The sequence below is a fragment of the Rhinatrema bivittatum genome, chromosome 4 (genome assembly GCF_901001135.1).
Source record: "Rhinatrema bivittatum chromosome 4, aRhiBiv1.1, whole genome shotgun sequence".
Lineage (NCBI taxonomy): Eukaryota > Metazoa > Chordata > Amphibia > Gymnophiona > Rhinatrematidae > Rhinatrema > Rhinatrema bivittatum.
The window spans coordinates 172,871,599-172,898,292 of NC_042618.1; the positions used below are offsets into that span (position 1 = coordinate 172,871,599).

General features: G+C 46.7%; 1 protein-coding gene across 3 annotated transcripts in view; it reads right to left on the reverse strand.

Annotated features, from left to right (window-relative positions):
• The window catches only part of KIF19 (kinesin family member 19), a 63,421-nt gene that overhangs the window by 12,274 nt on the left and 24,453 nt on the right, over positions 1–26,694 (reverse strand). For 2 of the 3 annotated variants that reach the window (XM_029599240.1, XM_029599239.1), the window contains exons 3-10: positions 19,109–19,219; positions 10,969–11,056; positions 8,391–8,527; positions 6,097–6,222; positions 5,555–5,749; positions 3,920–4,066; positions 2,139–2,261; positions 1,415–1,553 (exon numbers count right to left, since the gene is read on the reverse strand). In XM_029599240.1, coding sequence (XP_029455100.1) covers positions 1,415–1,553; positions 2,139–2,261; positions 3,920–4,066; positions 5,555–5,749; positions 6,097–6,222; positions 8,391–8,527; positions 10,969–11,056; positions 19,109–19,219 — 1,066 coding nt within the window. The remainder of the gene's footprint in view (positions 1–1,414; positions 1,554–2,138; positions 2,262–3,919; positions 4,067–5,554; positions 5,750–6,096; positions 6,223–8,390; positions 8,528–10,968; positions 11,057–19,108; positions 19,220–26,694) is intronic. The other variant, XM_029599241.1, reaches the window with a different exon arrangement.

Consider the following 26,694-nt stretch of genomic DNA (forward strand, 5'->3'; position numbering starts at 1 on the left):
GTTGAGACAAAAATGGTAACAGAATTTAAGAAAGCCTGTGATAAGCATAGAGGATCCCTAGTAGCAAAGAAGTAAGAGAAGATCCAAAGACTGGCTGAGGTCTATGACCTTGCATAAGGGTGAAATTAGACAGATTTAGATGGACAAATGCTTCTTATAGTCTGTGACAGTGGTTGGAAAGTTGCAGCAGTGCAGAAGCAAAGGGAGTGGTGATAAGGACAGAGAAACGAAGCACAACCTAGCAATACTGCAGGCCATGGTTGGTGCCAGTGGTTTACAACTCCCTAGAAACCAATTGAGCTGATGTTGGCAGTTGATGGGAGCTGGGCACTGTCATGTAAGTCCATGGGGACTTTGAAAGCTGGATGTTAGGACAACAGTCTTGCTAGTTTGCTAGTTGTTCAAATTATTACAGAGTTTGGTGGGAAGACATGGGGGGTGGTGCAAAAGTTGAGTATGGGATTAGGTATGGAACCTTGTGTACTCGTCTAATTAGGATGGTAGAGAATCAGTTGGGTAATGTGTATGGAGCAATAATTACAACAGACAGTGTTGTTATGGCTGCATTGTGCCTCCAAGAAGCCATAGGCAACCTGCATGGACTCCCTGGTTGAACATGGGAGAGCTGGATGTTTTGGAACATCAGCTAATTTTGGTGGATGTGTGGATCACTACAGAACTTGGTAATAAGACATGAAAGGGACCTGGGTGTTTGATTAAACATTAGTATTAGTTTTGTATTAAGTATTAGTCTTGTAAGAATCAAAGAGCAAGATGACCATGCCTGACATGGCCTATCAGTGAAAGTAGTGGAGGGCAGCACTGTGGCGGGTTTTGGATATGCTTGGGACAGATTTGTAGGGTAGAGGTGGGAGAGGTGTGAGAGGTCAGGCAGAAGACATTGGGGTTGGGGGGGCAGCACAGAGGAAGTTAGAGCTGCTTTTCTTAGACATTTTGCATGCTCATCTACCCAAGGTGATGGAAAATCAGAGGAAGAATCTCAGTTGGGCATACTGGGTGGGTCATTATTTATTATGTTACTATAAAACAGGGGTTCTTAACTCAGTCTTCAGGACACAATTAGCCGGCTGGGTTCTCAGGATATCCACCATGAATATGCCTGAGATGGATATGCATACAATGGAGGCAGTGAATGCAAATTTACTTCATTCATATTCATAGTGGATGTCCTGAAAACCTGACTGGCTAGGTATGTCCTGAGGACTGTGTTGAGAAGCATTGACCTGATTTCCTGGAAAGACTCGGCATGTCTGGCTCTATAGTTGATGCCACATAGGACCTTAGGAAGAAGGATAGCAGTAAGCATTGTGTGGTCTGTTTTAGGCCTCTCATGGCCCTGACTCCATCCCTTCCCTTGCTGATGCGTTCATAGCTGGCTCTGTGCTGTACACACCTGGCAGGTTGGCTTTCGGCTGCTTCAGGCCTTGCTCTTCAATCTTCCTTTTCAGCCTCTTGATCTCGCTGCGTAGGTCCGAGATGATATTCGTATACTGAGCGATGTGGTACGAGACATTCATTAGGTTTCGCTTTACCTGAGAGAGGACAGAGGAGGAAGGAAGGAAGGAAAGCAAAAGAAGGGGAAGTAAAACAGACAAAGATTATGAACTGAAAGTCTCCAGTCTTACTGTAAAGCTTGATTCCAATCACTCTTTTTAATTCAGCTTTAATCAAAATCCATATTAATTGCCATTCCAGTGCTTGGTCATAGCGATGTACAACACAATAAAAAACACAAACATTAAACAAAGCAGCAATGTTAAATAATAAGCAAATAATAAGTAAAATATCAACCTAATAGTGGACAATAAGCAATAAATCATAGGTCTAATACAAATAAAACCTAAACAACAAGATCCAAATCTGAGCATCTAAATACCAATATATGTACAAAACAATACAATGAAAAGACACAAATTAAAACATATGACAAGACAGCCAACAAAGCAACTCCAAAACAAAACTATACACACAATACCACACAAAGATGAGTCAGAGAAGGAATCTTGCACAGAATAAAGGTGTTATTGGTAGACTTGCAATGTGGATGGACACAGATGCTACTACTGAAAGATGTAGAAGATGCAGAGTAGGGAGCTCCCCCAGTCAGGTTTTCTTACCCGGGTTTTGATGTTTTTGGCACGATCTGCATAGGTGAGGGTATTTCTGGACTCCTCAAATGCCATGCTGGCCGGGCTGATATGTGCTATCATGACCGTCCTACTGTTTCCACCCAGGGAGTCCTGAGAAGGAAAAATAAAAAGCAGACTTACAAGTAGTATTTCAAAAGATCTACATTAGCCAGAGTGTAAGGCATTCTCTCCTGCTGAGTGTAGCATTTCTGAAGCACTGTTGCAGGCAGCAAGGCAAGGGGAGGGGAAGAGACAGAACTAGATGAGAAGAGAGGTGACATGGAACAATGCTGCTTGGGTTTCAGGTACAAAGAACTTCTGGCTGCTGCTGGATCAGTCTAGCAACTTATCCCAGCTACACAGGCTCAGTAGTAAGAACCTTGTCCATTTTCTCACAGACTTTGGCAATACTGCAGAGGTTTGCCCTTGCTTTCTGCAGCTCCCGGCCACATACTAGCCAGGCTCAACCCTGCTTAGCTGCCAAGTCCAACAGGTTTAGGCTCATATATGGTGGTGTTGCTTGCAGGGGGGTGGGGGGAGTGGAGGGGTAGGCTCAGTAACCCCTCCCTAAAGACCTCAATCATATACCTTACATAAACATCCAGAAAGCACTGCCTCCAGGTCTAAATCCTGCTGTGGAACTGGAAAACAGTGGGGCAAAGGAAGGTTTCTGCCCACTGAGCTGTCACTGCTGTTAAAGAGTCAGCTGCTTTCATTTTGGTTGATGATATCACAAAGGCACTCCAACACTTCCAGCCAAACAGCTGTATTAGATGTTTAATTAACATATTTTTAAAAGGGATGCTATTGCATTGGTATGGGGTGGGTTAAGTAATATATGGAGGATGTCCGCTGGACATAGCTTTCTCCTTGCTGTTTTTTTACAACTATCTAGAGGCTATAGCAACACTTGTCACTGGTGAGCGGGGAGGATAAATCCATTTTCGATGGGGAATCATTATGCACATGGCTCTCTTACACAACTTGGCATCAATAGTTGAGATGGGATGCCTAAGTCATGAAGCCCAGAGATGTGCAACGTCTGCCACTGGGTCAGGCTGCTAGTCTAAAATTTGAGAGTAGAATGGAGTTGCCCCTGTTCATTCAGCCCTGACACAGCACCCGCCTTCCTGAACCCCCATCTCCAAAGGCTGCCCTGTCCTCTTCCTGCAGCCCACACACTACTCTGATGGACCTCTCCCCTCCCTCTCCCTCAGTTGATTTCCCTTCTGATAATTCATCCATTTCATCCTTTGACTGTAACATTCAAATTGTCCGTATAGAGACATTATAAATATTTTATGTTTGTTCGCTTAACGCATTTACATTGTTTAAAAAAGATAACGAAAGTAAAAGCTGAAGGCTGCAGAGCTGAGATACGAAGGACCTGACTCGGAGGCAAGGAAGAGGCAAACACCTTTCATAAATCATGTCCTGAGTGTTAAAGAGATCTCAAAGTGTCCCCAGTGGCCCTCAGACAGGTACTCTCCTCTCTTTCCAGGCCTCTGGCCCCAGGCTACAGCCCTTCTGCCTCAGGTTCTACTGCACCAAGTACAACTGGCTCCATTATGTATAACTCAAATTTCATTCGTTATTAAGTGCTTTCTCGCCAATGTACATATTCTGCCCCATTTTTTCATCTTGACCAGCCCTGTATTGCCACACACAGAATTAAGTGGCCTGTCTGCCATGGATAGAAGCCTGCCTGTGTGATGGTGCTTACGGGAAGAGGGTCTCAGACACAGGCTACAGCAAGGTGGGGGCAGTACCTTCAGAAGCCTGGTGAGCTTGCTGTCCCGGTAGTTGATGTATTTGTTCCCTCCCTTGTCAGTGAGTGCGTTGATGCAGTTCCCCAGTGCTAGCAGGGACCTATTAATGTGAGCTCCCTCCTTCATCCTTTGTCCACGGTTCTGTGTCTGCACCACAGGAGAGAGGAAAGAAGACAAGAAGAAGATCAGAGTGAGCACTGAGCAGGACATGGCAAGGCCCCTGCCGAACTAGTGCCTTTCAGGTTGGTTTTATCCCAAGTGGGCCATTTCTTCTCCAGTTACGCAAGCACGCCTGTGGTTTTACAAGGCCAGGCGGTGTCCAGGGGGTCTTGCTGTCAGAGAAAGGAATGTGTATCAAAAGCACTGCACATAACAGACAAAGGATAAGAGACCAGCCCATGCCAGTACAGCTGTGAAACTGGTGCCAGTCCTGCAAGGGGTCATGAAAAAGAATGTAGAAAGACAGCTGAAAGTTTCCAAGCTCAGCAAAGCTGCAATTCCCTTCTTCAGCGCCATGTGGGAGAAAACTAGGGGTAGGCACACGTTAGGTCAAGATAGGGGTCAGCAAGCAATAGGGCAAATTCTCCAACCTCCTCTATGCAGGAGCCTCCTTCCTCTTTAAGTGAAAACTGTTTCTATTTGTTATGGTCTCAATCCTGCCATTCCTCTGGCCCCAATGCTTTTCACCGAGGAGTTAAGGCATTCCTGCTTTCTCTCGTTAAATCATCTACCATACTTCAGAGTTCACCATGACAATCAAAACTGTCTTGTGGCCCTGAGCAGGGACCTGTCCAGTGAATGCCTCTGTGTCCACCCTACTGTGCAACTCCAGATTTAGCAAAACACAGAAGGGAGGGAGCCACAAGGTAATAAACGTCTCTGCCTTTATTTTTTATTTGCTTTATAAAATTTTTAAACAAATCTTTAGACAGCAGCCAGCCAAGAGAAGTCATAACAACCCAAAAGCACTAGGTGGCGCTGCAAGATGTTCTACACCAGCAGAGACAGGAGTCACCTGTTGTGTGGTCGGTTATAAGTCAGTTTTGTTCTGCTCTCTGGAGCAAAGATATATTTTAAAAACTGCAGGGATCAGCAGGTAGAGTGTCTGTCCAGCAGTCTTCTCCTGCCAATAATCTCAATATCTTGGGAACACGCTGAAAAAATCCCAAGGAACAGCCATGGAATGAGCTGTGCACAATGATTTATTTTTCCTAATTGAGCTCAGAACAGAACAGGAGATGTTCAAAGGACTTCCTGGGTGTCATAGATAAAGAAATTTCATCCCCCACCAGCACAAAAAAAAAATAAATCCCAAAACATCATGCAATAACAATTTATTCTTAAATCACAGAGTACAAAGGCCTCCGTCACCAAGAATTTACAATGCGAGTCTGAGCACAAAAAGGTAAAATGAATAGTTTGAGGGGGTGGGATTTGAACCTGATTTTGAGAGATTTCACCACAAGGCTCTAGTCCCAGGCCTTAGTGTCAACAATGATCTTGCCCAAGCTGAGATTCTGACTGTCTCCTTCCTACTAGTAACACAGTAACCTCTTAATTTTCAGCACTTGGAGCTGCCCTCTGACAAACTGTCTCAAGATGACAACGGATGACAGACTGAGAGGATTCTAGTACCTGAGATGCTCTCTCGGATCCTGCCAAGTCAATCATAAAGAGCCGTCCAACCCGCACCTCCTGTAGGATGTTCTTCACACGGCTCTTCTGTCGCACAGTCACCTGGAGCACTGCGTGGGACCGAGATGATGTCTTGTTAGCTGCCGTGGGCTCCTGTGTTCTCTGCTTGTTTCCTTTCATAAGCAGCTGCATTACCTAAAACAACCAAGGACTTCAAAAATCACACCCGCATATATATGAGTGTGTGTGTGTGTGCCACTCCATCCATCCACTCATTCATCCATCCATTTGTCTATTTGTCAACTCAAATGCATTAGCCAGATGTGTGATGTGCCATCCTATTGGTCAAGAAGTCAAACCCATTTCCCAAAATAAAAAGCATGTTTGACCTCTGCCTGTTCCTTTTCATATACAGCTACATTACTTAAACCAAACAAGGACTGAATTCATCAAATGCTTATGTGTATCTGTGCTGGGTCTCTGTAAAGCAGCTGAGCAGAGAATCCCCTTCTGCAGTACGACAGAGGGCGAGGCTGCAGTACCTCCTTGGCATTGATGGTGGAGACTTCAGTGATGCCAGCCACCTGGATCACCCCTTTTGAGTCCTCTCTCAGGTCCAGGTATCCCAGGGATGGATTCAGCAAGTCACGAATCATCTCATTGTATATCTATAGCAGTCAGAGAAAAGGTAAGACAGCAAGAAGCTGAGTCTTCACAAAACAACTGGCAGATCTTGTTAGGAAGGAGCGGCAGAGGACTCTCTTACTTCACTGTACATTGTGAACAGGAAATCACATGAGCTAGGAGACTATTCTACTGTAATCTGAAAGGAGAGCTATGTTCTCTTTAAATATTTTATTCCTTAAAGGCCAAAATTATAAAGAATACACTAAACATGCACTTTCTTTGGATCAGCTGTGTAACAAATTAGAGATGGGGGGGGGCCTAGATGTTTCAGGGATTCAAAGCCGGTCACCTCTGGGGCTGGAGAGCTCAGGGAATGGGTTACAGGGATACAGAAGCTGTCACCTCTAGGACTGATGGATTTAGAGCATGGGGTGCGGGGATACATAGGGTCACCTCTGGGACTGGGAGGCTCAAAGGATGGGTGCAGGGATAGAGAACCAGTCACCTCCTGGCCCGGAGCGCTCAGGGGATGGGCATAGGGATTACAGAGCCTGCCATCTCTAGGACTGGATGACTCTATGGACTGCCCTCTCGTTTGTCCCTCTGGGCAGAGGCCATCACTAAATACAGCCATCAGACTGGGCACCGGATCAGGCCATGCTAAATAATCACTCTGATGGCTGTGAGTAATTTGTAAGGGTGGCCCCAGGAAGTATTGCTTTCAAATTAATATTCTGCCTTTTGTGATACCTCAAAAGCAGATTGCATTTGGTGCAGAAGGGTCTATCCTCTGTTTTTTAGGCATCTATCACAATGACGTTGATTTTGTTGGAGTTGCCAAGCTCCCTCTGGTTCTTCCTCAGCTCAAGCCCTAAACATACTCCTGTGACACTGCTGATTCTGTAAGAAGCAGAACGAGGCACTTGGGAGTCTGAGGCTGCCCAGAAGACCTCCCCTTCTCAAGCCGGGTAGGGCAGGTCCCAGCTCCCATTCTGCCTCTTGTCTCTTCCTTCTGTAGCCAGCTCTTGCCTGGTTAGCTGTTTACTCTCCATACCTTGTTACATGGGTAAATATTATCTTGGCTTGCTTGAGCAGCATGCATGAGAGTATCTGTTCCTAAGGTGATTATCTGCTGTATAACACATGCCAGGGAGGCACCGGGTAGGGCAAAGGTTATCAAGAATTCAAAGAAGTAAGAACATTAGAGAGCGGCAGGAAGGGAAGATGCCAAGTGGCAAGGCGTGCGTCACACTTACAGAAGCTCCTGTTCTCATCTCACTTTCGCATTTATATAGGTCACACATTCACTTCTGTACACATATATCACAGCCCCTTAGATATACCATATGTGCACAGAAAAATATAGGGGCAGATTTTCAAAGGGATACATGCGTAAGATACGCGCGTAACCCCAAAAAGCTGCCCCTTCCACCCCCTGTGCGCGCCGAGCCTATGTTGCATAGGCTCGGCGGTGCGCGCAAGCTCTGGGACGTGTGTAAGCCCTGGAGCTTTCCTGGAGGGGGCGTGTTGGGTGCATGTCGGGGGGTGTGTCGTGGCCAGCGCGTCATCGGAGGCGTTCTAGGGGCGCGGCAGCAGCCGGCGCGTCATCGGGGGCGTTCCAGGGAGCGTGGCCACGGCCTCCAGACCAGCCCCCGGAACATGGCGCGCCGGCAGCCAGCCCGCACGCGCAAGTTACGCCGGCCTCGGGCAGGTGTAACTTTTGAAATAAAGGTAGGGGGGGGAATTAGTTAGGGGAAGGAAAGGGAAGGTGGGGGGCACTGGAAAGAAAGTTCCCTCCGAGGCCGCTCCAATTTTGGAGCGGCCTTGGAGGGAACAGAGGCAGGCTGCCGATTTTGCGCAGCCTTGCGCGCGCCGACCTCGGATTTTAAAAGATACGCGCAGCTACGCGCGTATCTATTAAAATCCAGCATACTCTTGTTTGCGCCAGGTGCGCGAACAAAAGTACATGCTCGCATACTTTTTAAAACTCTGCCCCATAGTGCCTATACATGCACAAACAACTCAAAGATATGTGAACTGAACAGAACACATACAAATCCACCTACACAAAACTGCCATGAAGAAATTTGCATCACTGAACATGTCAATAAATACACACCCTGCATGCGAAACACACAGCGAGTGCCCATTACATTCACGTATACAGCACCTACACCTCCCTCCTGGAGAGAAACCGAGTAGCACCCACCTCCAGATAAGACATGGAGACCTCATACTCCATGTCATCGCTGGTCTCCTCGATGGCTCTGAAGAGATCATTGAGGGTGCGCACATAGATTCCAGGTTCGTAATCCGTCCCCAGCATGGTGTATGTCTTCCCACAGCCTATGGATCAGGCAAGAAGCAGAGTGTCACGGGAACAGTATGGCACACAATGAACAATAACACCACTTAGGGATGGAATGGTGCAACACAGACCAATGGAAGAAGGAACCAACATAAGTCACAACGTCAATCCAAGCTAAACATTATTTTTTAAACCAAAGCTATGGTTAATTGAAAAAAAAAAAGAGACCATCAAATATGGATCTATTCATTGAATGAAATGTTCGCTTGTGAAACAGCAATACAAACCGAAGCTTAGTGACAACAAAGCCTGAGGCAGGCTTTTCAAAGGATCTGCATCGGGCACTGGTGCACTTTGGATGATTATTTACAAGAGGCGTTGTTTAAACACAGTGACATAAAGATTAGTAAAAAAATTCTTTAAAAAAATACATGAGTTTTTTGAGACATTGGATTATGGTGGGGAGCTATTTCACAAGCGAACATTGCATGCAATGAACAGATCTGTGCATGACGGTCTATTTTTTTTTTTTTTTTCAGTTATCTGAGTTTTGGTTTTAAAAATAATGTTGGAGGTTGGGTTAATGCTGTGACTTGCCCAACATACTGTAACTTCACAAATGCTGTAAGAATGGAAGAGCACGGAAGCTGCAGCAACACTGTGAGGAACTCTGTAAACAGCAAGGAAAGCCTGAAGAGACTGAGGGGGAGGAGCCAGGCAAGAAGCTCGGGGATGGGGGTGCAGGGTAAAAGACATGCTAAAGTAAGAAAGGAGAGGCTGAGGAGGAGGAGAGGATTCTTACTCAAGCTGCTTTTAGACAAGTACAGTACAGGACTTGAGAAGCAGCTATGCAGCCACCACCAGGGCGGGAAGTCATATGCACATGATAGCTTGCTACATGGCAGCTTCCATGGGAGAAAAGGAAGAATCTTATCATCATCTAAACATTTTTGGGTGGTAGCACTACCAATAATAGAGTGGCTTTTATTTGGAGGGATAGGGTAGGGGCAAAAGGAGTAGAGGCAAAAGGAGTTATAGTGACGTTTTCAAAATTACAGGTTTGTGCTAGCACTGAGCACAACAGGGGTATGATGTGGCCCAATTCCTGGAGGGAGGTGTTGGGCCAGTCCTGAGTTTTGGCATCCTTTCCTGGTGCATTATGGTACTTTTAGTGCTGACTGCAGGTGGAAGAAGCAGAACTACAGTTCCCATACTGCACTAGGATAAAAGTTGAAAATCATAAAAAGTCTCCCACCAAAACATGGGTCACACCATGCATCTAGGATAAAATCTGTTTTGCTGATTTGATCCTTAGCCTTTACCCTGTCTAGCCTATGTCTCTTTTTTTCATTCTGTGCACAGGATGTGGTGGGGCACAACTGTAGATGGAAAAGCTTTCATTATCCTTTCTATCCAGCCTCAGAGAAAAGTTGTCCCCTAGGTGGCAGCTGCAGACTAGGAGACCTTTACGAGAAACAAACCATTTTTAATTTAAGGCCTAGACACTGGAGACCAATCCTGTAGAATTGTGTGTGGACAGTTTCTGTAGAAACTAGGGGCGAAGGTAGGCAGTTGATTGAGAAAAGTAATGGGATAATTGCAGGTTATTTTTGGCTGAAAGACTTATTTTTCCCCTCATGTGGCATATCCCCAGTACCCACGCTGAGCTTGTTACTACCTGCATGAAATCTGCCACTTTTCCATCTGTCTTTGATGGTCTTCAACCCCCAAAGGTCCTTTGACCAGATCTTTGGTTTGTGAGCATATCTTTGGGTCTGGAACGTGCAGCATATAAATGTTAAATTAAATTGCCAAGAAATCAAACTGCCAAGGAGAGCAGCGCGAGCGAGGCTGTGATCCTGTGAGATCCCTACCATCAAGACTGCTTAGTACTTGACGGAGCTGTCACTGCAGGAAGATCATGCATGATGAAATGTTAGGAGCCAGGCTTCTACCATCAAAATGCCATATTTAAAAATATTTTTAAAAGAACCAGACTTTTAAATGGATGCTGTTTCTAAAAGCAAAACCTTATATAGTAGATCATGCATAACAATATTCTTAAAAACAAATATGCAGCCATCCACTTTCTGGCTTCTAATGTCAGTGGATGATCCTTTGTTCTCTCCCAAAGTCAGTGGTGTCTGTGCTTCAGTAGAGGAACTCTACAAGCTCTTCTGTGATATATTCCAAACACCTTGAGATCCATATTCAGCCGCTATCTGACTAGCAAAGTTAGCCAGATAAACATAGCTGGCTAACTTTGCAGGGATATCCAGCGACGGATTAAGTACCAGTGAACACAGCTGACATAAGAGTTAAGTATGTGGAGCAGATGTACCAAGCTAATATAGATAGCTAGAGGGTCTTCAAGATAATGATAGTATGGGCAGAATTAATGGACGTCAACAAGCTCAACACTGAAGAAAACACAAGTGGACAAAGATAAATGTCAAAAACATGAGACATCTTGACTCACCTGTGGGGCCATAGGCAAAGACTGTGGCATTGTAGCCAGAAATGACTCCTTCAATCAGACCCTTGGTTGTGAAACGATACACCACTTCCTACAAGCCAAAGAACACCGCAGAATTACTTTTGCCAAGTTAATTAGAAGGCAAGTTTCAAAACAATGTGGGCAGGTGCAAAGTCCCCTAGGCACTTTTAGCCGTGGATTTTGCACCGGTTCTCACAGGGGAAGTATGCATATATTTTCCCTTTGAAAACTGCCTAAAGAAAATGTCTGTGAAGACTTATTTTCTGGCCAAAATGTGTAGCTTTCAAAAAGCAAAACTTCACGCATTATTGCCTCCCCTGTTTTAACCCTGCCCAGGAATGCCTCATTGGGAATATGGGGTAACAGTACACACCTTGCAGCACATACAGCTGGGCAATTTTCAGATAGCCCTGTTACCCATATAAGTAGCCATATACATGGGTAAATGGATTTTGAAATTGGCCCCTATTAATGGGCAGTCTGGGTGGACCAAATGGACCTTTCCTTTCCACATCTTCGATGTTTCTGTGTTTGCATCTGCAATGGGGAAAGAGTATGGAGGTGGGGTCAGGCAGAGAGAAATGCCTCTTTTGGTTTTATGGTCCTGACCTCCTGAGTTCCCTGTAAAGAGCCGGTTATAGGCACATCTGAGAGAGGAGTCGTATTTGCAACTAGCTACACTGGGCAGGAAATGGTGATGGATTGCAGTTTTGAAAGGTCAATTAAAGTGGAGGGCCAGATCAATCCTAACTCGCAAGGCAGAGCATTACCGACTTCCTGTACAATGCGCTGTGGGGAACTCATGCACAGTTTACACCAAGATGGTCTATCAGTGCCATAGGTCCCTTTCTGCCAATGGTACACACAGGTAGGTGGCCGCCGGTGTGAGGCTGCTATGTGGCTCCCACCTCCTGGTTTCTTACTTTTAACTTGCGCCTCATGTCAGCCGATCAGGCTGAAACAATTATTTTATGCCCCCTTCATCTGTATCACTATCTACTGTGGTGTCCCAACCATGTTCCTGTGAACCCTACAAAACACTCTGTTACTCTGCAAGAGCCATTGACTGACTGACTGACAGGTAAATATTATAATCAGTTTGCAGAATCCGCCTTTCACTAATGTCCTCTCTAAACCTCATGGGAGTTTATTAACAGCAGCAAACAAATCTAACATGCTGCACAGAAGACAAGGAAGGACAGAAACCCAACGGCACATCATGAAGAAGGGGAGAGGGGGGACTGAAAACTCCCCAGCACAGGAGAGAAGCGGGAATTAATTCACAACGGTCCCTTCAGGGTCAAATGAACATTCTCACTACCTCTCAAACAGAAGGAAAGAAAAGGAACTAACCTGTACTTTTTTTTTTCGCATAAAGACCGGTGCTTCCATTAGGAAAACTTAGCAGTTGCCCAGAGCACCAAAATTTTGGGGATGACAAGATCCAGCTAGAGAGGTGCTGTACCAAAGAAGGGAGCACTGTGCTGGAGACACTGCTGCTGGTAGGAGGGAACCACAGTGCTGGAAACACTGCTGCTGGTAGGAGGGAGCACAGTGCTGGAGACACTGCTGCTGGTAGGAGGGAGCACTGTGCTGGAGACACTGCTGCTGGTAGGAGGGAGCCACAGTGCTGGAGACACTGCTGCTGGTAGGAGGGAGCACTGTGCTGGAGACACTGCTGCTGGTAGGAGGGAACCACAGTGCTGGAGACACTCCTGCTGGTAGGAGGGAGCACAGTGCTGGAGACACTCCTGCTGGTAGGAGGGAGCACAGTGCTGGAGACACTGCTGCTGGTAGGAGGGAGCACTGTGCTGGAGACACTGCTGCTGGTAGGAGGGAGCACAGTGCTGGAGACACTGCTGCTGGTAGGAGGGAGCCACAGTGCTGGAGACACTGCTGCTGGTAGGAAGGAGCACAGTGCTGGAGACACTGCTGCTGGTGGGAGGGAGCACAGTGCTGGAGACACTGCTGCTGGTAGGAGGGAGCCACAGTGCTGGAAACACTGCTGCTGGTAGGAGGGAGCACAGTGCTGGAGACACTGCTGCTGGTAGGAGGGAGCACTGTGCTGGAGACACTGCTGCTGGTAGGAGGGAGCCACAGTGCTGGAGACACTGCTGCTGGTAGGAGGGAGCCACAGTGCTGGAGACACTGCTGCTGGTAGGAGGGAGCACTGTGCTGGAGACACTGCTGCTGGTAGGAGGGAGCCACAGTGCTGGAGACACTGCTGCTGGTAGGAGGGAGCCACAGTGCTGGAGACACTGCTGCTGGTGGGAGGGAGCACAGTGCTGGAGACACTGCTGCTGGTAGGAGGGAGCCACAGTGCTGGAGACACTGCTGCTGGTGGGAGGGAGCACAGTGCTGGAGACACTGCTGCTGGTAGGAGGGAGCCACAGTGCTGGAGACACTGCTGCTGGTAGGAGGGAGCACTGTGCTGGAGACACTGCTGCTGGTAGGAAGGTGCACAGTGCTGGAGACACTGCTGCTGGTAGGAGGGAGCACAGTGCTGGAGACACTGCTGCTGGTAGGAGGGCTTGCTGTGCTGGAGCTGCTATCAAGAGGCAAGATGAATGAGGGGTGTGCATGAGCAAAGGTTTGCTTAGGGCACTGAATACTCTTAAACCAGCTTTGGTTGGCATCTGATTATAATTCTGACTTCCACATTTGGATGTGTGCTATTTTTTTTTGGCTAGTGAAACAGAATGAAATTTAACCATAAATGAAAAAAAACTTGAAATGTATTGAATGGAACATAAACAAGGTTTAAGTGTGTTTTTAAAGAGTCACTGATATTTAAATTGAAAGTAGTTCACTCTGAGGAGAGAAGGGTGATGAGTGGAGTGCCTAATGGCTCAGTCCTAGGGGCTGGTTCTATTCAGTCTTTAAAAACAATATAGCAGAGGGCTTAGAAGGAAAAGTCTGCCTTTCATTGGATGACAGTGAAATATGCAACAGAGTGGACGCCTCTGAGGGAGTAGACAGAAAGAGAAGTGATCGAAGAAAGCTCAAGGAGTGGTTGACTACATGGCAGTTAACATTAAGTGCAAAGAAGTACAAAATTGAGCATTTGGAATGTAAAACTCCAAGTGGGTGGTACACAATGAGGTGAGGAGTTGGGTTGAGATACTTATGTGCACTAACTGGGAGAGAGATCTTGGGTCATTGGTGATACCTTTCTTAGAATATGTGTCCAATTCTAAAAGCCATATCTTTGAAAAAAATATAGACAGGTTGGAGGCAGGGCAAAGAAAAGCAATCAGATGTTGCTAGATCTACATCAAAAGCCATATGATATGAAACTTAAGAACCTAAATATGTATACCTTAGAGGGGAAAAGAGACAAGGGTATACCAATAGAGACATTCAAATACCTCAAAGGTATAAATGCACAAGAAGCACATTTTTTTCCAGGGAAACAAAGCCAATGCTTATTTCTGAGATAAGCAGCCTGGAATTTATCAACCTTTTGGGATCCTGCTAGGTACTTGTGACCTGGATTGGCCATTGTTGGAGATGGGATACTGGGCTTGATGAACCTTTCTCGAACAAGAGGTCATAGTATGATGTTCCAAGGGAGCCTCATGATGTTCCAAGGGAGCCTCATGAGCAAGATCAGAAAACATTTCTTCACAGAAAGAATGCATGGAATGTTCTCAAGGGGAGATGACGGCGACAGGAAAAAAAAAGTAACAGAACTGAAGAAAGCCTGGAATAAGCACAGAGGATCCTTAGTTCAAAATCCAGAGATAAACTTGGTTTATGGCACTACACCAGGAATTAAATTGTTAGGGGGGGGAGGAGGAGGGGGAGGTGGCATTGCTGACATTGAACTAGGGTCTGCCTGGTTGGAGGCTGTCTTAGGCATAGAGAAAGCCAGCTTCAGAGTGCAGATAGCCTGCTGTATGCCCCCCCCCCCCCCCCGGTTCTCAGGGGGTTCAACGGGAGTGCTGGAATACCTTTCTAGTGTTCCCAGCATTTAGATGGTTAGGAGGCCAAAGGAAGATTTGGGATCCCAGAGTCCAGCCCATGGAGTTGAGGTGCCACCCAGTGCCACCCCGTGGTTAAACATTGGGGCTGAAAACCAGGAAAGTCAGAATTCAAACCTCAATGCTGTTTGTTCTGACTTTGGGCAAAGCCACTTCACCTTTCATTTCCTTAGGTTCAAACTTAAGATTGTGAGCCCTACATTACCTGAATGTAATTCACTCAGAAGTGCCAAAAGATGGAAAATAAATAGGATAAGAACATAAGAACATAAGAAATTGCCATGCTGGGACAGACCAAGGGTCCATCAAGCCCAGCATCCTGTTTCCAACAGAGGCCAAAAACCAGGCCACAAGAACCGGGCAAGTACCCAAACACATGCTACTGATGCAATTAATAGCAGTGGCTTTTCCCTAAGTATAACTGATTAATAGCCATTAATGGACTTCTCCTCCAAGAACTTATCCAAACCTTTTTTGAACCCAGCTACACTAACTGCACTAACCACATCCTCTGGCAACAAATTCCAGAGCTTTATTGTGCGTTGAGTGAAAAAGAATTTTCTCCGATTAGTCTTAAATGTGTTACTTGCTAACTTCATGGAATGCCCCCCTAGTCCTTCTATTATTCGAAGTGTAAATAACCGAGTCACATCTACTCGTTCAAGACCTCTCATGATCTTAAAGACCTCTATCATATCCCCCCTCAGCCGTCTCTTCTCCAAGCTGAACAGCCCTAACCTCTTCAGCCTTTCCTCATAGGGGAGCTGTTCCATCCCCTTTATCATTTTGGTTGCCCTTCTCCTAATCTGTATTAATATTATGCTGTGATGCTCAGTCTGGAACTCTTGTGCTACATTTGTAAGTAGAATTCTTGTCTCCAGTTGTGTTTGTGTGATGTCTATGAAGAGAACCTACTGTGAAATATCCTAGACTGAATAGCTGGACTGCAGGTAAGCCTTACCTGAACTGTGAGTTACCTGTTAGGTTTACCTGTAGTGCATAAATCAGGAAGTATTATTTTGTCACTGTTATTAATTAAACCAGTATTGAGATACAATACCCATGTGAGTGTGCTGCAGGGGCCACCAACCTGACAGAAATTGGGCAGAGTAGGTGAGCATCTCAGTCCTTATCTGTCATTAAATTCTGTTTTTATAAGATTCCAATCCCAATTGTAAATGATATTCCCTTTTCACAAGTATGAAATCCACAAGGCCATAGTGAAAGTTGGAGGTTAAAATACTCATCTGCTTTGTTGTGTGAAATATCTTATTTTAATGTGTTTCAAAAGTTTGCAAAGCACTGTTCATTTCAATATGGCCCTCCATCCGTCTTGTCTATCGCAGGAGCTGTCCAGACCCTGGTGCTGAACAGCAATAAAATGCACTTCTTAACCCTCTTGGGGTTTATTCGTCATTCTGGTTCTGTTTAAAGCCATCATTTTGTCTAAGATCCTACATAAGGGGCACCAGGGGAAACAGGGTGTCATGCTTCTCTGTGGACACTAGATGGTACTGATGGGGAAGATGAGTTCTTAACCTTATTTTTCTTCACTGGAAAAATAAAATATAGCAGTCATCACAGAAATAATTTATGCTAGCTTCTTCCCCAGAACATGTGAACATTCCATTGGTTCATTGACAGCGATGCCTCAAGGTCTCTGGTGTCCTTTGAAATGGTTGTGACATTTGGATGTTTAATGATATTGCTACCTGGAGACATAATAACCTCCTGCTCAATGATCCCACCCTCACCCCTCATCATCCAGGTGTAATAATGCCTTGCAGCATTGCCACATCTCCACCTTCCACTGTGTTGGACTGCATCAGATAGCAACAGAATCTCAAGAGAACCTGGCAGGTGCCAGCTCGGTGGGTGTTGTGCTTGCTTGAGTATCACAACTGCCTCTCTTCTACCCTTCTGCAGCACCTCTTTAACCTCTTCTCTCCTCTCAGCTGCCACAGGTCTGAGAGACGGAAGAGGTGACACAGGAAGGAGACCTCGTATTGGGATGTTCCAGCAGTACCCAGAGCACCACCTGGAGCTGGCCCCTACCTTATTAACATCTCTGTACATTTATAAAATCTTTGGCAAGTGAATATTTAAAAAGACAAAATAAGCCCCAATGGTTTGCTGAACTCTGAGACAAAAGGTAAAAGAGCAGCACTGCTGTAATTGTGATCACTGGAGGATGAGCTTGCATAAGTCACCAGCGGAGACACCCCCCTGCCCATGATCACATCTCTTCCTTCTGCAGATCAGGGATTCCACAGAGAGAAGGAGAGAAAAAGGAAGGGTTACAGGTGGAGTGAGAGTGAGAGAGACAGCAAAAGAAAGAGGTAGTAAAGAGGAACGTGTTACAGACAAAACAGAGAATGAGTGGGACAGAGAGAGAGAGGGATAGAGAAAGACACATACATACACATGACAGTAAGAAATGCAGAGACATCAAGAATGAGATTTCATGTGAAAACCTCCAGAAGTACATGTCTGAGTCACAGAGCACACTCCACAGTTATTACTTATACATGACACAAGCCATTACTGCATGGAATTTATGCAAATCCAGGGCTGAAATTTCACTCCCAATGCAGTTCAGTCTTAGAAGGGCCAGGTGGAGAGCAGTAATGGATCCTAGACAGGTGGGTTGTGTTAGCAAGGTGTTGTCCACCCCTTTCATCAGTAATTAATCACACTTTCATCAGTAATTAATCTCAGAGGTTGGGTGAGAGGTGACAGGATGACCTGCTGACCAATCCCACCACAAGGCTCACAAACACCTTTAGCACCAAAGAAGGTGGGGGTCACCAATGAAAACAGGCAAAATATTCTAGAGGTACGTCCCCATCAGAAGATGTGAGGATGCTGTGCCATAGTCACTGTAGCCTGAAATAATTCTTTTCATGGCATTTCAGTGGGATCCCCAGTGAGCAGAGTTTGGTGCTCTATTGTCTGCATCCTCAGACTTGCAGCAAATACCTGATCCTTCACAATAACAAAGAGACCAGAGATACGTCCCAGAGGCAAAGCTTTCCTAGAAATGTTAATTAATGTGCCGTTGGCATACAAGGCCACGAGGGAGCACTCAGCATGTCCCAGTGCTGCTCTGCAGGCCCTGCCTCTTGGCTATATAACACCTTTACCTTTAAGAGAGCTGATGGCACACAAATAGAGAACCACGGTGTTACAAAACTGAGCAGATGAGCCTCTCACTCACATTCTAACTGGTCTGGCACAAGTATCCAGACATATATAGGACTACATCTCTCTCACTCCAACCTGTAGTATTCTATATCCTCTCCTGACTCACTTAGCCCCCGTCATTACAGCAGTCGTCCTTGGTCAAGAACCATGCAACAGTACTCTGCAATCATGGGCCTTATATCCTGCCATTAGTCCCTCGACAATTGGGGCTTTCTTCCCCAGGGCTGTGAACACTGTCTCCGCAGCATCCCCAGCCCTAGTAGACCCTGGGGGAGCAGAAGAGCAGACCGGGGATTGAACCCCTCTGTACAGTAATGCCAGCACTTACTACTGAGCCACTAGAGTAGCCCCACAGAACTAATTAGACAAAGTAGCAAGAGTACTCAGACCTGTACAAAAAAGCCCTGGTCTCTGCTCCCTAGATCTTATCGACTAAATTGTTATTACAAGCTAGCATTTATTTAAAGCTTGCTTCAGTGGATAACAGAAGTAATCTTACAGCTCTGATTGTGTCTTGGTAATTGGAATGCAAAGGCACTGCAACATGAATTGAATTGCTCTCAATGGCTGGAAATAAGGCAAATTATTGATTTTTACACTGCAGAGGTAATCATCTTTTGCAATGACACAATAAAAGCAACACTACTTAAACAAACAGGAAATGTCATGATCAGCAGGTGAACTCACTGTTGCCGTGCATCTGAGGAGGGGGAACAAGGCATCCCAGAGCCAGGATCCCCAGACAGCCCCCAGGTCATTAGCAACAGGATGGACCCAGTCTTGGGTTTATCCCATAACATCTATGGACAGAAAGTTCCTGTCTTCCTTAGAGGCACTGGGACTACGTGTGCTGGGGGTAAAATCAGGCCTGGATCCGTGGCTACTTGCTCTCATCTCCATCCAAACAGATTGCAAATCCTTGCTCGCTTCCTCACCTGGGTCGCTGTGTAATCAAAAGCTGCGTCAAACATGAAGGACTTCTCCCGGGAACGGTTGGCTCGCAAAATATCATCTGGATCTTCCATAGGGTCCATTAGAACCACCATCTGCAAGAATCCAAAGTACTGAACTAAAAACTGATTAAGCAATAGACAGACGATGGAGAGAAATGGAGATGAATATGACAGCAGATAAAAAAGGGTGACAGGTGGAGTGCCTCAGGGTGCCAGTGCTATTCAGAGTCTTTGTGAACGATATTGCAGAGGGGTTTGTCTTTATGTAGACACCCCTGAGGGTGTAGATAGAAAGACGTGATCTAAGAAAACATAATGAGTGGTCAAAGCTTTGGCAGTGCATTGCCATGCAAAGAAAAAAAGAGCACAATTATGCATTTGGGGGTGCGGAAGTTCAAGGGGTGGGTGATAGGTATGAGGTACTGATGTGCACTTACCAGGAGAGAGACCTAGGGGGTGATTACTGTCTGATGATCTCAAGGTAGCAAAAAAAGTGCAACAGGATGATGGCCAGAACCAGAGGGATGTTGGGGTATACAGGGAGAAACCAGGTGAAAAAGGAGATGAGAATGCCTCTGTACAGGGTGCTGGTGAGACCCTACCAGGAATATTGTCTCCAGTTCTGGAGGCCATACCTCTGAAAGTACATAGACAGACTGGATGCAGTCCAGAGAAAGGCTAGCAAAATGATGCAGGGTGTATCCTAGCTTAACCTTAAATGATGCAGGATGTAGACTTAAGGACCTAAATATATATTACCCTAGAATAGTGCTTCTCAACCTTTTTTCGACCAAAACACAACTGACAGATGGTTCTCACATGCCTGACACACTGAACATGTGACCATCATGGGGCTAAATGTAAATATACATTCTGCATCTTCAGGAATCCCCTTGACCCCCAACAATGGGTGCAGAGCAGAACTAGGGCATTACCCATACAACTCACCATACAAAAAAAGATATTCTGGTTCTGATGACATCTCAGTAAAAGCAAAACAAACTCCTTTTACTACCAGGCAAAATAGCCCTCCTTATGAAAAGACAGTAATTTACCACTAATGCATATCCTATTGAGAAAACACAACAAATAAGATTGATGTAAATGCCTACATACTAGTAAAATACCTCATCTCGGTCACACTCAGAACTGACCTTCACCAAGTACAGAAAGACCACACATTATAAATATGGAGACAGAAACTGGAATGGAAAACCAAAAAAGCCACTCTGCATGCAGTGCAAACCTGGAGAAATGGAAAGAGAAATATAGCACCTAACATAATCCCAGGATCTGCAATAATGCACACAAACTAATCTGCACAAACTTACACCTGTATTATGGAACACACTCAAACAGTAACAACCCTACCAATAAAAAGGCAGCACTACAAATATTAAACCAGGCCCTAAACACTAATACACCTCCTATAAGGAAAACAGAACAAGACAAACTGCTATAGATCCCCATACAGAAATTTTTATTTATTTATTTATTGTTTTTTTTTGTATACTGTCACTCGGGTTCCACAGTAACAGTTCACAACAATAAATAATAATAATACACAATAAATATAATAAAATCAACTTCCTAGACTAAAAAATAAAACAAATTAGAACCATTCAAATAAAAACAACTCATAAAACAATTGACTATCCCTCCCTCCTAATAAATGTTACAAAACAGCTGATGAACAGAATAACATCCAACAATTAAAACTCATACAAATTATTAAAAAATGTCCAAATATCAATAAAATATTTCAAAACAGCAGACATCACATATTACCCAATTATTAAAATGGCAGTCAATCATGAAAAATAAACTTTAAGCCACCTTTACTTACCCTCTCCAGCAACTCTCCTACTCCTTTCCCTTGTAGGTCAAAAGCACACACCAGAAGCAGCAGTGGCTGCTGAAGCTCTGTCCTCATGGGCCTCTTCCTTAAGGCCCTCAACCAGTCACTCACACACAGTCTCTGTCTCACACACATCTGTAACCTCCCTAACCAGTCTCTCTTCCTCACACACACAGTCACCTTGCTGACCAGTCTGTCTCATACACACAGACACCAGTCACCTCCTCGACCAGTCTCTCTCCACACACACACACCTCCCTGACCAGTCTCTGTCTCTCACACACACACACCATTTTATTTTTTTATTTATTTATTTGTTATTTTTATATACCGACATTCGATCTGAGATATCACATCGGTTTTACATTCAGGTACTGTAGGTATTTCCCTATCCCTAGAGGGCTTACAATCTAAGTTTTGTACCTGAGGCAAGTCACCTCCCTGACCAGTATCTGTCTCTCTCACACACCAATCACCTCCCTGACCAGTCTACGTTTCTCACACATACACCAATCACCTCCCTAACCACTCTGTCTCTCACACACACACCAGTCATCTTCCTGACCAGTCTCTCTCTCTCTTTCTTACAGAAACACATCACCTCCAGCCAGTCTCTCTCTTAATCACACACATGCTCTCTCACTTACATACAAGCTCTCAATCACACACAAATGCTCTTGCTCCCATTCTACCACACACACACAGTGCTGCCACTCATGCACTCATTCTACCACACACACAAGTACTCACTCATACATCCAGGCACACATTCTACCTCACACACACACAAACTGCCACTCATGCACCCAGGCACCTATTCTAACACACACACATAAATCTGCCACTCACACACACTCACACACACACACACACACACACACACACATACACACAAAAGCTGCCTCACATACATATACAAGCAGGTTTCCTCTCTCACATGGAGCCTCTTCTCATTGTTTGGCCCAATAAGCCTGGCCTCCACTCTTCAGCTGCTGCTGGCCTGGTCTCTGGTGGCGGCACGCAGCTTCTCTCTGCTTTTCATCCACCACCGGCCTGACCTCCAGCAGCAGCACGCAGGATCTCTCCACTCTTCAGCTGCCGCCAGCTTTGGCCTCCGGTGACGGCACGTAGCGTATCTCCTCTCTTCAGCCACCGCCGGCCTGGCCTCCGGCGGCGGCACACAGCATCACTCCGCTACCAACTGCATTGGCCCACCAGGGGATGATCAATCCCCTGATCGGCCAATCCGCCCCTGGGGAGAAGGGAAGCACAAGTGGGGCAGTGGGACACCGGGAGCCGCAACACACCTGCCGGCGCTTGGCAACACAGTGGTGTGTCGCGACACGAGAGAGAACAATAGGCAATATGATAGATTAGATACATTTAAAAACCTCAAAGCCACAAGTAGCAAACCTTTTTTTTTTTCAGTGGAAAGGAAGCTCTAGAACACAAGGTCACTGTTATGAGGCTCCAAGGAGGCAGGACTAAGGAGTAATGTTAAATGCTTCTCCATGGAAAGGGTGGTGGATAATTAGCATAGCCTCGCAGTAGAGATGGTGGAAGTGTCAGAAATCGAGAAGGTGTGGGACAAGCACAGAGGATCCCTAGTCACAAAGGCTTGAAGGGAAAGCCAGAGATCAGCTGTCTCTGGCATTGCAGGAGGAAGTAAATTGGGAGGAGTGGATGGGCATTGTGGCCTTTATCCTGCTGTCAGATTCTCTGTTTCTGTAGTGGCCAACCTGTCAGACCTCCACAGCCCATCCCTTCTGTGAGAGGAAATCTCAGTAGCAATCACACTCCCTCCTCCACCTCCACAAACTGTCCCACCACAGAACGGGCAGCAGTGCAAGCTCCCCTCCACACTCCCCCACCCGCACATGCTCTCCTAGTAGTAACGCACTGGATTGGAATGATCTTAGATATTCATCAGCAAAGAATTATATGATTTTTTTTTGATTTTTTTTTTTTAATATCGAAGCAAAATTTTTTTAAATGAATGTAAAATCTAGAAGCGCTTTGGTTTTAATTGGAGAAGACGCAAAAAGTGTCTTGGCTCATTCTGGTTAATTAATGCAGAAAGAGTTCACCTCGAAGGATAAGGGTCACCCTTCACACCTAAATTAAATGACCAGTTCCTTAGCTTGTTGTTCTGCCATCTGCTGCACAGGCCCAGACACAGGAGCTGACTTCCAGCTGCCTGGCAGCTCCGCAGTGCGAGGAGAGCCCCTATCAGCCATCGGCCCCCGTCACAGGTGAGCAGCCAGCGGCGGTAACCCACCAGGTGCTCCAGGGACCTGGGATGGACATGCTATCCCCCAGCGTACCTTGTGTACAATTAGCGTTGCCATGGCAGCGTCATATGATAAGAAATAACAAGAGTTCACCGCTCGGGAGACTCAGCGCCTGCCTGAGCAAGCAGGAGAGTCAGTGGGAGTTTGTGCTCCCAGTGACCGGAGATGCTTTCAAGCCTGCCCAAAGGCAGGGAAGTGCAAAGAGCCTGCCCAGGCGCTGCCCCGGGTCAAAGCGTCAACTGCGGGAGGCCAGGATCTGCGACACTAGGCATGAACACGGGGAGCCCGAGCCTTCACCTGTGGGTTGCTCCTGGACGCCGTCAAGATAGGGAGGGACCCCAGTGTGCGGTCCAGACATAGAGCGCGTTCTACCATTGCTAGGAGCGTCCCCTCCAAACTGCCTGCACCTGGCCCATCTCCCCTGCCCCCAAAGGACTCACGCTGCTCTGCTCTCTATTGAGGAGCTGCTAATGCTGAGGCCGACGCACAAAGCCGAGTGTTAAAACTGTTTTGCTGAAATCCAGCACAGAGTTTCCTAACTCAGGTGCAGGAAGCTAGCATTATGCTAATGCATCAGGAGTTAAAATGTGGGCAAAACCAGTTAAAATGCGAGCTCGGTACAGGCTGAATGCACGTTTTTAAAGGTGTATGGGCACTTTGGGCGCGAGCCTGGCTGTAGAGGGAGGGGGATGAGTCTAAGAGTAGCCATGGGGCAGGGAGGACCCTGGGATGCTGCTCTTAGAAGGGGTGGAGGCTGCGCTCCCAGGGCTTCCCTGCACAGGGCCGAGGTTGAGGGTCTCCACCTTGGTGATGAGCGGCAGCTTCGGGGGCTCCTGGTAGAAGGAGTAGACACTGTTCACGGTGATCTTTTTTTTTGGGGGGGGGGGGGGGGGGGGGGCATTCTGGATGGCCATGGTGATGGAGGCCATGTAGCTGTAGAGCGGCTTAACAAGCGCTGGAAACTTGGAGTAAACTCAGACCAGGCCCAAAATTTTCAGCGCTAAGAAAATGTGAATTAAGCCATAGCACCTTTTTGCACTGTGTGTGTCTGGGGGGGGGAGGGGGTGGAGGGGGGAGTTATACGCACATATCGGCAGTAAAGTTTATGCTCATAAAATGCGCTCACACCTACGGGTACAGCTGTGCGCTCTGCTGCACGCACCTCATTGCACTGGACACTCGGGGGGGGGGGGGGGGGGGGCTCCCAGGGTCTATAAATGCAGCAGGCAATGAAAAGTTGGCGAAAGGTGCTGGAAACAAGAAAAGGGTAAACTGCTTGTGTGGAAATAACTTTCTTTGTAAAAACGTTTTTTTTATTTGTGGCATCCCTTCCCCCCTACGTGTGAAAAAGCTTTGCATTCGGCGCACACCAAGGTCAGATCAGGGCTTTACTGCAGCTAGTTCGGTAAGGGACATTCTCACAGGACGAGTAGGGACACCAATTGTCATCTGCTGCTTACTTCCCAGCAGGGTTCAAACACAGCCTTCCAGCACCTTCTGCCCTGGTGCCACCAGAGACTACGGTCTCGCCAGGACAGTTTGTTCCAGCAGAGATCTTCCTTGAGGACCTTCCCGTGTATCCGGTTAGTGAGTGTCACTGGAGCTCCTGCTGCCCATGTCATCTCACCCTCTGTGTGTGTGATCCCAGCTCTTCAGTTAATTAGCGCTCTGCCACAGAAAGACTTGGAGGTGTCACGAGCCAGGTGAATGGCTCTTGTGGTTTACAAAGGCTGCGCATTAGTAAGATGATCACCGAGCGTGGTTCTCTCTCTCGGCCTCCTTCCTCCGCCCCGCTGGATCACAATAAGACCCGGGAGAAAGCTGCTTTGCAGTACAGTGCTTCTCTTTTACTTTCCTATTGAACTCGATGCGCAGTGACATACTATGCGCCTTGGGAAGCCTTGGATCCTTCTTCCCGTTCCCCTCGGCTTGCGGTCAAGGGCATCCCCATTGTCTCTTCACATATAACAGTGAGGTGGGAGTGTTGGTTCTAGGGAGCAGAGCTTGGGTTGAAATGGTAATGCACCATGACCACCTCATGCTTGCCGGCTGTCCTGTGACAGGGGTGCAGTATCTTCTCATTCACACACACACATAGGGTCCCAGAGGGGGGGGGGGGGCCTACCTCGCTGTCTCTCTCATCCAGACTGCTAAAGAGATGACATTTTTATGACATAAGAGGCTTCTACATTCCCAAGAGACACACAAACCCACAGACCACATTGTTTTATGAATTAAAGGCTAATATACACACATGGTCAGTGGCATTATGATAGCTAGCAACAATCATCTCTAATAAAAGACTCGGTCATTACATAGTACAGAGGCTTCACAATCTTTTTTGCCTCTGTACTATGTAATGACATTGTTCAGTTTGTACTGTATGCATAAAACCATTCAACCCCCTCCTCCCACGCATGCACAATTCATCCTGCAGATCTGGATCAGTGGCTTGGAAAAGGCTGTGGGCACCTCAGGAGGACACGGAAGGGTAAACTACTGGCCTGAGCCTCTCTCCCCTCCCCCACTACTGTCAGCCACATGAGTGATCAGCCAGCGATGCCACGGTCAGAGGTGGCACCGGCCCAGAACTGTGCTGGCACGGAAGCAGAGAGCACTGACGAGACAGAGGACACGTGACTGGGGACAGACACGGGCCACGGTCTTTCCTGGGCACCGCCCTCCCTGCAGGATCCCTCCTCTTAACTGCCTGCTCTCAGGACAGACCTTAGCAACTTGGAGTCTGTTTGCTAACAGTAATCAGATGAGAAGAGAAACAAAGGGCCCCTCCTTTCTGCTAAAGCCATTCCAGGAGACAACCCCGGGCACCCACCTTGCACACACAGCAGCAGGAATGCAGGCAGAATTTAATAAATGGAACCGCCCCCTCCTCTTATCCCAGTAAGAAGTGTGCTGTCAAGGCACTTCTTTTATTTATTTATTTTTAGGTCCCGCTGTGTTTTGTTTTTTTTTGGGGGGGGGGGGGCTCCCAGCTCATTGGGAACATGAGCCTTCATTCATGACTACCCAAGGTTCCCCCCCCCCCCCCTCTATTTTGTATCCCCCTCCCGGCTCACCTAGGCAACAGTCCTTGGCTTGGACCATCCATCAATCCAGGTTCTCTTTCTGGAATTCATGGCCCTTAAATCTTGCCAGGAGGTGTCACTACTACTGCCAAAACGCCTGAGACTTCCTCCACCTCTGCCTCCACAGCATCCCCAGCCCTAGCCAGAGGACGCAGCCCGGGAATCCAGCCCAGGCCCTCTGCACCACTGCGCCCCCCCCATCAAGACATTTTCTTAATGAAGCTCCTCGCTCTGCATAATCAAAAGAGAGAGTGCTCAGGCTCTCATGAAGCCCCCCCTCCCTGGTTATCACAGAGACAGGAAAAAAAAAAGGATTGCAAAACCCAAGACTCT